Below are 15,039 nucleotides of genomic sequence, written 5' to 3'. Positions count from 1 at the left end.
AAGAGATAATGTAATGCAAAAAAAAAACAAAAAACCTTTAATTGTGTATTCAGCTCTTATATAGGTTAATTACAGTTACTTAACTGGTGGGCCCAGAGTGATAGATTCACAGGTTATATTATTGTTTTTATATGTTTTGGGTAAGTAGAGTCTGGGTCCTGAAGCAAAAACCAGGTGAAACCTCTGTGCTGGAGAAAAATAATTATTTCGGTAATGAGATTACAAGCCAAATTTACAATCTGCTGCCCCCCGATGGTAGTGAAGGGCAAGTACAAATGCCTACAACAGTGCATCACATTAACTGACTCATTTATCAAGCCTGTGCAAGTCTTAAATGAGGCAACTGAACAATAAAAGTTAATACAGTTTGCCTATGTCCTAAATGTCTTGCTCATCTGAGACATATCCCTGATTTAAACCCTTCCCTTGTGTTGATGTTTCACCTCATCATTTGGTTGATTCTGCATAATGGACAGGAATCAGTTCAGTCCATTATTTATACCATAGTCAAAAAGAGGGTTATGTTGTAGAAGGAGTGCAGAGATGGCCTGGTTACGCTGAGCACAGCGAAACATGTATTTCACCCCTAATAGGTGCATCAGATGATCCTGTTTCTTGAGGGTCTTCCAGTCTGTCACCCTTCTCACAATCTGTTGAAGAAGAGCAAAGTGTTACATTGCTGGTTGTCTCGTAGTAAAAAACTAATTTAGAGATTTCAGAGTTGTTTGAGTTAGGTGTAAGTGGACCTCATTAGTAATCGCCATCGAGGGCTCTGTGTTTGATTCTTGCAGTATCTGTGCAGAGCGTTGTCTCATAGCATCCCATAGGGTAACTGCACTCATGTGATCTAATAACAGACAGCAGACTTAAAAATCCTCAATATTTCTTATTCATTTAACATCATAACTTTTCTCTGATTTCTTTGTTTTCAGTTTCTACAAATCCAAAACCTTTCGGTTTATTTGCAGATTCACCCAACTATACATGAGGCATGTTTCTACTGTATATACACTATACCATTCAAAAGTTTGGAGTTGGTAAGGTTGCTGTTGCTTTTTTTTTTTTGTTCTCAAGAAATGGATACTTTTATTCAACAAGGATGTGTTAACTTAAACAAAAGTGATAGTAAAGACATTTATAATGTAACAAAAGATTTCTATTTGAAATAAACATTATTTTGAACTTTCTATTCATTAAAGAATACTGAAAAAATGTATCACAGTTTCCCCAAAAATACTAAGCAGCAACACTGTTTTCAACATTGATAATAAAAAGAAATGTTTCTTGAGCAGAAAATCAGCATATTAGAATTATTTCTGAAGGATCATGTGACACTAAAGACTGGAGTAATAATGCTGAAAATGAAACTTTAAAATTCCATGAATAGAAAACAGTTCATTCAAATTGTAATAATATTTCACAATACTACTGTTTTTACTGTATTTTGACGAAGAAACATAGCCTTGGTGAGGATAAGGGACTTCTTTCAAAAACATTTAAAAAAATAACATTTTAAAAAATCTAAAATCTTATGACCTTTTGCAAAATAATTATGTTTTTGCATTTAATCAGTAAATATACCGGGAAAAAAAATAATTTAGCACACCTGTAAAAACAAAAAATACCTTTCATGTCATCTTTTAGCTGGAAAAACCAAGAGGGTATTTCTTTTGAGCAAGAGGAAGGGCTGAGGAAATACTGTGCGGTCGATTCACCAAACAAACTGAAAACAGATCGCCAGCTGACAATTAAACAATCCGTTAAATCATCTGAAACTGTGCATCTTCAATTTATAAATCAAGTGAAGGCCCACCATTAGTGAAAAACACTTACCTGATGAGGTATTGCTTGCATTTTAGATGGCAGTCATCCTCAATCGGTTTATTTTCCAACATCATGTTGTGTTCCATCATTCTAAAGGTGTTTCAACAGCACAACTGTGAGCAGAGGGAGGATGATACTCCAGACAAATGAAAACAAATACTCAGTACATCCACCTGCCCTTTTTTGTAAAATCTCATAAAATGTAAGAAAAGCCTGAAAATTCAGATGCAGAAGAACTCATGACATCACCCAAAACTTTAGCAGGAAAAATGCAGTAAAAATAGACATTTATTCTTACCTGTATTCATCTGGTCTTCTAGTCTGTGACTTTCTCCCTGTACTCTTAGAAAGACTGGGAGTGACATCCAGCTGACTGACTCCAGATCAGATTGGGGCAGATCGTGGTGAGGCTGTGCCACTCAGTTCAGGCAGCGGGTTGGTTGTGACATCCATGGAGATCTGGTAACCCAGGTGAGAGAAAGCACCTGATTCCTCTAAGGAATGAGGGCAAATACAGTCCCATCCCTTCTGACACTCGCCTCTGCTGTCCAGGGATTGTGGGATAGTATGTGTTGGCTCAGAAGTGATGCATGTGTGTTTAATGATTGACTCTAGAGCTGCGGGTCCAAACATGCCCTGTTAATCCTAAAGCTGATGAGTGAAAAACGAGGGACACTGATGGTACAAAGTGAAATTAAAAGATCAAAGAGACATTTTGTCCTACTGTAATGGACAGTCCATAGAAATGAAAAGCTAATGACTTCTCTACGCATATTAAAAATAACACATTGATAACCGTAAAACCTTCTATGGTATGGTAGTTGTGACCACATATAGATTTCAGTTGCCTGTCTGTTATAATGAAACACACCAAAAATAAGTTTGAGAGTGAGACTGTCTAAAATCAGAATGGAAATTAACTTAATCTTAGCATATTCACATATCCATATGAACATATTCATATAACATATTCTTAACATATTCACATATGCATATTAACATATTAATATGCTCTATAGCAGCATCAGATTTTATTATTAATATTATTATTATTAAGGGGCTACATTTGTCCCCTGGGACTGGTTTATAAGGAGATTTTTAGCATATATGAAGAATTTTTCTTTAACCAGTGACCTTTGACCGTTTTCACATTTTCCTTTCTCATTTTAGCTTTAAGAAGGAAGAAAAGTGAAAAATGAAAAATAGATCAAGCTTTCCTCCACTTTTGGAGGAAAAATGGAACCGAATGAACCAGTGCAGTTTCAAATAATCCTAATACAATTAATATACTAAACTATTTTCTCAGTTGGAACAATTACTGTATGTCTGTTACAGTAATTATAAAATAAACAATGATTATAAAAGTAATTGTATATAATGCGCAATAACAACTTACCTGCTAGAATAAATCTTCAGTAATAAGCAGTTCCAATGTTTTTTCATCACAACTTACTTGTAATTATTTATTTTTACTACTTTTATACATATTAGCTATGCATTCAGTAACACTCACCTCACAGATATATGACAGCTTCAGGTCAACACTCAACACTAAACTCAACAGATATACCAAATAGTATATAAAATATGTAAATGTTGGATAACAGAAATTCACTACGGGAGCATTATTTGCACTGCATTTTAATCATCTGTGTGATTTTTGTCACCTTTTTTTTGTATTTTTGTCCCGATCCCTGTTTAATTTCTGACCCTGCTTGAATGGTTAATAGGTTAACAACTTTTAACTTCACCGCAACAATTTCCTGTCTTTTCATTATCTACAAAGTGGTCTGCGGTCTGCTCATATGAAGGGGACGCCATACCTTTCAGCAAGACCGATTTCAAACGGTGCTAGAAAACCCCAGGCCACTCTGAACACCAGAAGAAATCAGTCACGCTACAAAAGGTAAAAGCATAGCGGAAAACTGTTTTTGTGTGGCATCATTAAATAAGCTTTTAAATAAATAGCATGAATGCATTTAAAGGTCAAACTAATTAAATGCCAATGTCAGTCACAAACACATGTCTGCTAATGAGCATAAGAGTCTCCTTCCAGTCTTATTTACACATACTGATCTATAGACTTCTTCCTGAAGACCTTTCCATATACAGCATACACATTGTTTTTGGTGGTTGGTGTGTCTCTGTGGTAATTGGAGGTCCCTCTGAAGGACACTGCAGTGTGTCATAGCAGCTTAGCCATGGACCATCAGTGCTGAAAAGAGGGGACCTCCCTGAATCAGCATGGCAGCGGATCTGTGTGAGACGTGGGAAATAACCAGCATAAACACACACATTTTCTAAACATGCTTTAATCACACTTTTATTTATTTCACATCATTTTATACATAAAATTGGAATAACATCCTTCAGTCATTCAAGTTTAAATGAATAGATATAGACACTTAAAGGGACAATTCACCAAAAATTGAAAATTCTGTAATAATTTACTCACCATCATGTTGTTCCGAACCCCTATGCTGTTATATTTTAAATAGAACACACAAAAAAAAGAGTTTTTTAATTATTTGCACATACATCTTTGTGATAAATGACACTTTCTAGTAACCATTGACCGAAAAAACAACAACAGAAAGGCACCTTAAAATGAGTCCACATTCTTAAATATAAAGTTTCCAAAAGTGCCACAGTCCACAGCAGTGCCATAGAAGAACTATTCAGTAAACAGTTCTTAAAAGAACCATTTCTCTTAGTGAAACAAACAAAGAAACAAAAATTAATAAACAAAGCCAACCACCTAATAAATAATATGTGTCAGTACTGGGTCAATAGTATGTAACAAGCATTACTTTTATTTGTATCAATACTACAGCGAGAATAAAAGTTACGCCTTCTTTCTTTGCGTGAACATTTGGGTGGCGTTATGCATGTCGTGACGTAAACATGTGGGGGCGTGTTAGAATGAGCTGTTTTAGGTAGGCGTGGTTGACTCTTAACTTTTATAAAGAATATCTCTTTGGATTTGAGACTTTAGTCTTTGCTACTTTACAGATCTTCTTTATGCACCAAGAGCTTGTAACACTCCAAAGAGAAAGGAAAAATTGAAATCGCATCATATGACCCCTTTCATATGAGCCCCCCCCAACTTACAACTTGTGCACTATATATAAGCCATACAATAGCTTTGAGAAAACAATCTAAATTTAAGTCATTATACGCTGTAAATCTTCAGATCTCAAAATATGGTGCAGGTTTCATTGGTGATGTTTGAAGTTATTAACGGCCTTATTAGATATGAGATGTAGCTTGAACTACTTGCTTTAAAGTCTTTGGCTTTAATATTTAGTGTTTGATATCTCTGTTTTGGTATAATTTCCATAATATGCCATGTGTGCACATCTGTTAACAAAAATAATGTGTTTTATGATTTTGTGATCCTTTAAGATTAGCCCTTGAGGCCAATGAGTTGTGTTTCTGTCAGTTTTAGTTGAATGTAGTCAGCCACACCTGTACTTAACCTGAAAAGACAGATTTGATTAAAGGTGTGTACACACATCTCTACATGTTTGCAGTCATTAAAAAAACACACACAGAATTTAATGGTATTTAACTCAAATCTTTAACATGTGATTTCTTTGGGTAAAAACTCCCAGTAGTGTTATAGAACACACTAATGAAACTCTATTTACAGTATTACCCCACAATGCAGAACAAAATGGTTATTTTCTACAGTAATTTGTTGTGTTATTGTTGAAAATGGCTTTGCATTGATCAGACAGTAATTAGAAAAATCCTCATCCATGCTTTTTTTTTTTATGATGCGGGGAGATGGGGGGCTCCTCTGGCTATTCTGTCTGACGTGAACTAGGTCAGTGCTCTTTTCTGCACTGGAAACCATTACTGCTTGACTATGTCCTCCACATGCACTCAGAAACCAGGACTCAAATTGATATGAACTGACTTGCCCACTGACACACCCTTATAAGTAATTACTTGGGCTTCTTAATTATAAAAAGCAGGTTGAATCAGATATATATATATATATTTTATTTTTTTATTTTTTTTTGAATATATTTTATTTATTTTTTTTTTTTTGAGGGTGTGACCTCAAGGAGAGCACATGGCGATGGAATATGACCACAAATCCATGTGGGTTTAAAAGCAGGGTGTCACGTAGAGGATTTAGTGTAAAGCAGTGCTATACTGTAATTCTGAACATGGTTCACTGTAATTGAACCAAAAGACCTATAGGGAATCAAGTGTAAAGCAAAAATACATTTATAGCAAATTATATATACCTAGAAAATACCCATAATATACCTAGAATTATTAGCCTCAGTTCATGAGAACCATATTTTATGTAACATATTTATAATATATTTTTTAATATTATTATTCTAATTATGTATTATATATAAATAGTAAATGATAGAATGAATACCTTTTTTGTCTATGTAACACTCATCTTGTCTAAGGGAAGACTTTGAATCAGCGGCTGAAAGTCAATGTATCTGAAGACCAAAAAATGAAAAAACGTAGAAACTTATAAGTAATATATAATTGTTGCATACAGTATATATTCATCAATATTCAATCTATTGTGAATAGTCTTACCTTTTGATAAAGTGCAGTAACAGAGATTCAAAATTCTTGAAGAGCTCTTATAGTGAAGAACGGTCAGTCTCAAGAAAAGATACCAGTGTGTGGGACGACCATGTGCTCATCCTTGTCAGAAACACAGTGATGCCGTCTTGGCGTGTGTGTTTGTGTGTGAGTGCGTAAGAAAGAGGAATCGAGGAAGAGTGAAGTAAATGAATGCTGAGCTGTTTTAAAGACAAAACTTGATTAAAATGAGAAACGTAAAAATAATTAAAAATACCTCAACATTGATGAACAAAGGAAAAGACTGAAGGAAGAACAGCATGTTGTGAGGATGCAGTGGATGAGAGATGAGAAGCTATAAGCATGGAGGCTTGTCTGTCTGGAAACAGTCTCTCAGACAGACTTGACAGCACCCCGCCCATGCCCCCCAAACTGCTGGCTTTGAAAACACCCCTACACCCACCAAACACCCCTCCCTTCTCTCCATACCCTCACCAACAGCCACGACAACCCAACAACATGGCCTTTGCGGGGGGAATTTTACATTTTTATGTTGTACTTTTAATACTATTAACAAGAACTGAAACAATTTTAGCTCAGTGTCTATTGTTAACAAGCAACGTGTTTTTAGGTCCGCTGTCTCATGACCCAGTGCATGTGAGGTGAATGTGGGCCAGGGTGCCCTCTAAAGGAAACAACTGTAAATAGCAGGATGGTACTCATATGAGAGCATGTGATTACACCATATGCAAGGTCTCATTTCCTGGTGTGTCATCCTTATTACTTACAATACTGTCATGACACACTGATGGTCTTTCTAATGGTTGAGAGTCTTAATTCAATTAAAATAAATTAAATTAAAATAAAAAATTAATTCATCTGTGAATTGTGACTCAGGTTCTTTGATGATTGTTTAATGGAAAAAAATAGAAACGTGAAATAGCAAACAAAAATTTATTGTTTATAATAAACACAAAACATTCTCCATGTAATTTGTAAGATAAAATAACATTTAAGGGGATAGTTCAGCCAAAATTTAAAATTCTAAATTTGAATTTGCACATTTAAAATGCATAAATGAGATTTGAGGTTTACATAGAAGAAAAAAAATCAGTAAGCAATAATTTAGTTTTTGTTTATTATTTACATAAAGATATTGTATGGCTTCAGAAGACTTAAAATGGACCGCTTCTGTGGTACTTTAATGCTGCTTTTCGTCCTTTTAGGATTTTAGGCTTTTTGTCAGCCCCTGGTCAATTTTGTTGCATAGAGCAGCATGAACATTCTGACAAACATCTCCTTTTGTATTCAAATTAGCAAAGGAAATCAGAATTTCAAGTTTGGAATGATATAAGGGTGAGTAAATGATGATCTTCAAACTTTTTGGTTCTCAAACTTTTTGACGTCTAGGAATTGTAGCATGAACAGACATTCCCTTTGCTACAGTAATTGTCAAAAAGGTACATAGATTCCATGTTTTCTATTTAATGCCCGCCATCATGTGAAACCACCAGTTTGCCTGAACAGTCCAACCTTTCTGCTCGCAGAGGGCAATCTGCTGCAGGAAGTGATTCCGAGCTTCTTCCTCCCCCTGATCCTGCTGCAGTGCAGTTCGCAGGTAGAGCATATCCTGTGACATGCTGAGCTCAGGGATTCCCGTGAGTAGCATTAGAGAAAAGAGCGTGACAAGAAGGCGAGACTGAGCCCGGAGGGACAGATAGGCATTGATACAGGTGTCCTAAAGAAAGAACAGATACTGGAGTTCAGAGTATGGCTGTAGCATTACTTTGACTGCATGATTAAGCATACAGATTTGTTTTATTTTTTATTAGTTACTCTATCATGAATCCAGATGAGGGTACATTTCTAAAAGCATAATAAAATGGGCTGACAGGAGAAACAAACGCTTCTCAAATTTTGTGTTAGTTGCATGTATTACTTTAGTATTATTTATTAACTAATGTAGTATTTTTAAAATATTTTGAATTATATTTTAATTTTATATTTTCAGTTGTCATTTAAATTTAGGTTTTAGTAATTTCATGTGCTTTTTTGTGTCATTTCTATTTGATTTTTAAAAAAATATTTCTATAAAGCTTTAGTTTATTTTTATTTCAGTATTAGTAATTTTATTACTTCAACTTATTTGACTTAGTTAGAGGCAACCCTTCTCATTTTTAAGTTTAAGTTTTTATTGTAATATTTTTATTTCAGCTTCATTTTAATTACCGGTAACAGATTTGAATAGTTTTAAATATCATTTTAGTTAACAATAACAGCACTGGTTGCAAGGCCCTGTAACACTGAAAAAATTTCAAAAAGAAACCGTGCAACAGAACCTACCCTAAATCTCTGGAAGTAGAGGCTGGGACGGCCTTTCACCCTGCCCATAACGTACAGGAAGTCAGGGGTGAGGACAAAGGGCACCCTTTCTCTGTTCACCCCCAGGAAGCTCTTAGTGTTGCCCAAGATGTGCCCAAAATCAATGTGGAACAAGTTCCCTGAGAAGAATAGAGAATTTAACATTAGTTTAACTGCAAGTGGACATTAGTACAATACATCTACTCAAGGCATGTTCTATGTTATTGAACCCTCTCTAAAAATCTACCCATAAAACTCTGAACGTTTTGTATGGATGGTAGACATCAAATATGTGACATGAATCATATTTTAGTAATCAGATGTAACAAGATCAAGACTGAAGTTGAAATGGGTCGTTTATTTGTAATATGTTCATCTATGTGGTTTGCTGGTTTTGCAAATTCAATAATTCACATGATGATGTGAATTTTTTTTCTTTTGTCTTATCAGAGGCACATGACAAAAGTTAACTTGTTCTTTTACCCTGTTCAGTGATCATAATGTTGTCGTTGTGGCGGTCACCGATACCCAGCACGTATGTAGCCACACAGTAACCGGCACACGAGTTCACAAACTTCTCCATAGATTGAAAGTGCTGTATAGCGCCAAAGTTCAAGACAAAAGGAAGAGAACGATCAAATATCTGCTTGTCAGACTGTAGAGACACTACAGAAAACAGATCTGGTAGAATAACAGAAGGCAGCTCACATGACATAGTATTAGTACAGTATATCTGCTTACTTTTTCCTGGAATGGGCACTTCCTCTGAAGCCAGTCATATAAGGCATTGTTTTTGAAAGCTCCCGCCACACCTCCCTGACTCCTCTGAACTGAGGCAATAGTGATCGCATTGCGCACAATCTCAATCATTCCTGCGTCAAAGACAAATATACAGCTGAATATTAAGTTAGAGACAACAGGTAGTTAATCTGTTTGTTGGTCATTAGACGTTTTTTTGTACCACAGAATTCTGCAGCCAATCAGAATCAAGTGTCCAAGAGTGCTGCGCCATAATTATTATTATTTTAAAATATATTTTTGCTTTTCTGTCAGTGTTTGTTGAATATTTTACACTCATTGTGGTATTATACTTCTATTATTAGAACAAGAGAGAGACTGATCATTACCTATGTTATGTCCTGTTGAAATGCAGCCATAGGGCACCAGGTTCAAGTCTAAACCTATTTCTTTCCAAATTGAGTCCATGACCATTAGCGTCTGAAAAAAACAACATTTAAAAAACCCTTTAATTTCTTAATTTGGCTTCTACTTACTGGTGAAAATCAGTCAATTGTTTTTTAGTACTTGCTTATTTACCTGGATGATAAGCATGTCCTGTCGGAGGTCATCTCCATGCTTAAAGATGATGCCGACAGGAGGAGAGGCTGGAGCTTCTGACTGTACGCAGGAGAACTCAAGCCAGAGTGGCTTTTTCTTAGAGGCCATCACTTTACAGTCTTTTAGCTGTATGAAAAACAGTTTGAGTTAAAGGAATAGTTCAACCAAAAATAAAAACGTTGCAGTGTAGTTCTAAACTGTGTTGTATGACTTTCTTTCTGCCAAATACAAAAGCAGATATTCTGAAGCATGTTTCAATTAAACAATAAAGGTCAATAAGGTCCAAAAAGCAATTTTTCAAAAGGATGAATGAGGGTGAATAAATAAAAACAGACTTTTCATTTTAGTGTGGACTCTGCATTAAGGACCATTTTTTAAAGTTATGTTTAGTTCAGATCAGTTTATGAAGGCTTACAAACAATTTAGGTTGGGAACAAGTTTCCTTTGGGTTGGGAGTAAATCAAACCCACGACATAGAGATGCTTCTGAAGTTTTCTATATCAAAAATCTTATAACATTCAAGCATATACTGGAAACATACAGATAAATATATCAACTCACTATGATACTTCCTGCTCTGACACGGGGATCAAAAGGCACCTGGAAGTCAGAGGGTAAATTGCACTCCTCCAATAACTCCTGCAGCTTCTGAGGAGCTGACACACACATACATGATAATGTAGATGTATGTTCTGCATATAACACATAATACTGAGGGCACAGTTGGTTTGAACTTTACCTGTTGATGGAAGATCTGTTCTATCTGGGTAGAGCACCTTCACTGTTAGAGCCACGTCGTGCAGGCAATTGACGACTTGTACTTGACGCTGGAATTCAGTCAGCATTGCCTCTCCACAGCCCAAAAGATATGCCTCCAGTATGACCGCCATACGCTGGCGGAAAAATGGGCAACCTGCCACCTCACTCCGCAAATACCAGAAAAAGAAGTGTCCGATCCATTTGCTCTGTGTTCCAGGAAATGGCAACAGTACATAGTTAATCTTTATCTTCTGACAGGTGAAATGGTGTTAGTTATTTTTGGTGAAAATGATAGAGATGAAAATCATCCTCTAATGAAGTATGCACAGCTGCAAACATGACTCACCCTTAGTGCTCTTTTGAGAAGGAATCTTGCCAAACAGCTATCATGATATGGTTCGACTTTAAGGGTCTACAGAAAATGACATGCCTTATTAGGTTTTGCGTCTCAATTCTCCAACTGTGAGTTCCAAAACTAGCATTACTGTACAGGCCAATACACTTGTATAATTCTTTACCTGAACCAGCTGCAGCAGGTACTTAAGTACTTCATCATTGGATAGGATCTCTAATCTTTGAACTGCCAATCTTCTGACCTTCAGATCTGCAAAATCCACACTCAGAAGCTCAAGGGCCACAGCCAGCTCTATATCCTCTGGTCCCCAGTGACTCAATAGCCAATGGACATCTTGGACCGCAGTTGGCATCATCCAGTCGATCGTGCGAAGAAACTGAGGTAAATTTGAGGCATAGTGGACACTTTCTTCTTTAAACCTTCTGAGGCAATCTGTCCTTGTGAAAGGTGTTGTTGGAGAAACCTCATTGGATGGTGAGGAGAGTCTGGATTCTCCTGTAAGGTCCAGTGTAGAAGAATCAGAAATAGGAGATGTACCACTACCAGAAGAGCTTTTGGCATGTGGCAGGACAACGGGAAAGCTGTAGCGATCCAGCATAAAGGTAATTGCCATTGCTTTGGCTACATCAGGGTTTGTGGCTGTAGACAGCTTTTCTGCTTCGAAAGTGAATGCCTCCTCATCCCATTCTGGGAAAGTCCACATGTGCAGAGTGTGTGGACCTTGGCTAAGAAGGGATCTGTGGTCAATCAGCTGGAGGTTTACAAAGTATAATACTTGCCCTTTTCCTTTCTGGTAATCTGATGCTTTAGAGGAGTTCGACTTTGTGTCCTTGGTTGACATGCCTTCAACAGTACTGGCATTAATTGTGAGGCCTAATTTAGCTCCGTGAGGGATATCCCTGATCAGAATGTCAAATTCCAGCCAGGTGTTCCACAGCACTTCATCTGTAAACTCTTTTGAAGTCGAACAAACCGATGACACAGTCTTTCTACCGTAGATTATGGTGGCTTCCACTTGGACAAGTGGTGGTACCTTACTTGGGAGTTCTGGGATATCAAACCCTAGGAGTTTAACCCTGAACTTTCTTTCACAGTCCCAGAGGGAAATCATCACAATGTCCTCTACTTTCTTCTCTTTAAGGGAAAGCTCCTTGTGGGAGGTTGAGAGACCAGTGAGACTGTCCACCAGTGGCCAGTACTCTCTACCTACTGTGTTATCTGGAAGGGATGAGACGGCAACCACTGAGAGATGAAGCTCCAGCATGTTTTCAAGGCAGTGTCTGACCCACAGGTAGTCAGAAAGCTGGAAGTCTTCACTCAAGAATTCCTCTCTGCCACACACCTTGAGCACATAATCAACCGACCATCCTTCGAATGACAGGTCCTCCTTTGGCAATGATTCCCAGAAGATTTTGAGGAGATCACTGGGGGTATGTGTCACGTCAGCTTTAATGGAAAGGACTGAACTATTATAATAAAGAGTCACTGAGAGTTTTGACTGAAGGTAACCTTGCTGGTCGTTTGGAAGCACTGTGGAAGTTATCCACGGTTCAGTGGCATAAGTTACTGGATCCCGCTTTTTCAGTTCTTCCCTTCTTGGTGTGGCAAACTTTCTTCGGGTATAGCCTAGCTCACTTAAACGATTAGTGTCTGAGGAGTCCAAATCATAGCCGATTAGCTCGTTCAGAATGCCCTGGAAGTGAATTCTCTCCTTAGAGGTGGTTTTCTGAGCCAACACAGTGACACAGACAGTCTGAAGACCATCAGCACCCTGAAACCAGGGTGCATCCAGAGTTTTCAATACCTGATAGTCGTCATAAATTTCATACCACTCCTCCTCCTTGTGGTACAACAGACTGTATCGTTCTGGGTCCAGAAGTGCAAATGGCTCTGAAAGTCTGTTATTCTCCTGTGCTACCATACACAGACGCACACGAAGCTGGTGGACGCTGCATTGCGCTGGGAGCTTGATCTGAACGGGCTCCTGGCTGTCCAGTAACTGGATACCTTCCCTGACTGGTAACTTGCAAATAAATACAAGGTTGTTATCTGAGCAAGGTTCCTGTTGCTGGTGTGCATCCCATTTGTTCTCCATGGGTGCTGGAATGGAAGTTAACATGAGCACATTTAACTATTTTAGTGAAGTTGTAAGATTAGGGTCTTTTCAAAAGAGGCAGTGACTTGTGCTGTTTGTGGTACAGAAATGAATTATTTCAACTTGCATCCTAGTTGGGGTGAGGGATAAGTTGGGCCATGACTGAGGTAAATTTTTATTCATAATTGGAGTGGTGCCTGCACTTGCTAAACTCCTATTGTGATGCTAAGGTGCTTTGACTGGTTGCCAGGGCAGGTGTTAAGTTTTAGATTGTTGCTATGCAGTTGCTTGGATATTGAGCAAAGTTCAAGGGACAAAACATATGGAATTCAAAGAGAGTGTCTCCTGTAATATGTAATGTGACATATTTCTGCATATTTTCATATGAAAAATAAAACCAAGGTGAAGTTATTGTCTTGGTGAGACTATTTTACATTCCACCCTTTGCTGATAGATATGAATGTTGCTTCCTCCTTTAATTTCCCGTTTGTGAAAAAAACAATATTTTCTTTAATTCTAAAAATCCTGGATAATTTTTCTTAAAAGTTTATTTTCACAGTGCTAGTGATTTTATATGTCGGTAAATTGCCAACATGTACTGTATATTTTGTGTGTGTGTGTGTACATTTGTTTTGACACAAAACCCACTGGACAATGTATATAACTGACATGCAAAACAAAAAAAACAAAAAATAAAAAAAATATATAATATAACAAAAATTATGAGTTTAGAAGATACACGGGGTGGCTCAACCTAACACTGCAATGTGTAATTAAAAATGCATTTTCATTTTTACATTGGTATCATTCTTGCCTCATTTAAAGAAAAAATAATAATAAAAAAAGAATATACCAGTTGCACCTGTCTTCAAATAAATACAGTTTTTAGTTTGAGGTAGATGGCTGCAAAGGTTTTTGCAACACACAAACTGGTTCTGCCAGCCACTCAAGAAGAATGTATCATTCTTAAACCTTGCCCCGCTGTGCTAAAGACTACAGACTGTAAGTACTATATTGTATATTCCTCCCAAAAAGTTGTTTGTTTTACAACAATTACAATACCAACTGAATGTCAACTTATGTTGTATGATTACAATGAATCCGAAAATTGCACTCACCTATACAACTTGTGTGTCTTTGGTTTCAGGTCAGTTTCTGTGGCTTGTGTGTGAGCTACAGTTCAATTTCCCTGTAATGCATTAATGTGAAGTGACTGATTGCACAACAACTCATCACTTCCTCATTCCTTTGTCTTTCTGCACCTGTGAGGAAGAACGTTTTGATCACTTCATGCTTATTTCTTTTGTTGGTTTCATTTAATTCAGAATGGATTTTCCACGCCCAAATTGTTTTGTTTAATTGTTTTAAATAGTTATTTTCTATTATCTTATTACCATCTCTCTGTTTTTAAACCACAACGTTAATATTAGTTTAAATGTTCATCAAGAACTCTTATAATTAAAAGAGGCTTTATATATGGAGAACTTGAACTGAACAATAACTTTAAAATGCTAAGGTAAAAAGTTACTCTCTTTAATCACTAGAGGGAGCTCACCAATAACTATCTATAGTAGCCTATAGTTGCAATGGCAACCACCAACTGTTTGATTACCAGCAATCTTCAAAATATCTTCTTTTGTGTTAGAAATAAGAAAGCAACTCATACAGGTTTGGAACGACATGAGGGTGAGTAAATTATGCCAGGATTGTCATTTTTGGGTGAACTATCCTTTTAAGCAGAACC

General features: G+C 36.9%; 1 protein-coding gene across 1 annotated transcript; it reads right to left on the bottom strand.

The window, feature by feature from the left end:
* Nucleotides 1-7,514: 7,514 nt before the first annotated feature.
* LOC107712701 (phosphatidylinositol 4,5-bisphosphate 3-kinase catalytic subunit gamma isoform) lies at nt 7,515-14,484 on the bottom strand. The gene is made up of 11 exons (XM_016518032.1): nt 14,414-14,484; nt 11,364-13,300; nt 11,192-11,257; nt 10,826-11,051; nt 10,648-10,742; nt 10,066-10,212; nt 9,876-9,966; nt 9,490-9,620; nt 9,232-9,343; nt 8,731-8,888; nt 7,515-8,125 (listed from the first exon to the last, which is right to left on the bottom strand). The coding sequence occupies exons 2-11, from the start codon at nt 13,293-13,295 to the stop codon at nt 7,868-7,870; spliced, it is 3,216 nt and encodes a 1,071-aa protein (XP_016373518.1). The 5' UTR covers nt 13,296-13,300; nt 14,414-14,484; the 3' UTR covers nt 7,515-7,867.
* Between the last annotated feature and the right edge of the window lie 555 nt (nt 14,485-15,039).

This window comes from Sinocyclocheilus rhinocerous, unplaced genomic scaffold, assembly GCF_001515625.1.
Source record: "Sinocyclocheilus rhinocerous isolate Xijiao unplaced genomic scaffold, SAMN03320098_v1.1 scaffold418, whole genome shotgun sequence".
NCBI classification, from domain to species: Eukaryota; Metazoa; Chordata; class Actinopteri; order Cypriniformes; family Cyprinidae; genus Sinocyclocheilus; species Sinocyclocheilus rhinocerous.
This window is presented reverse-complemented; position numbering and strand designations above follow the sequence as displayed.

Excerpts from the sequence above, each read along its gene's own strand:
- LOC107712701 (XM_016518032.1), bottom strand. The coding sequence starts at position 13,295 with ATGGAGAACAAATGGGATGCACACCAGCAACAGGAACCTTGCTCAGAT. Across the intron at positions 10,743-10,825 it reads AACAGATCTTCCATCAACAG|CTCCTCAGAAGCTGCAGGAG; the intron begins GTAAAGTTCAAA and ends TGTGTGTGTCAG. Across the intron at positions 9,621-9,875 it reads TTCAACAGGACATAACATAG|GAATGATTGAGATTGTGCGC; the intron begins GTAATGATCAGT and ends TCTTTGACGCAG.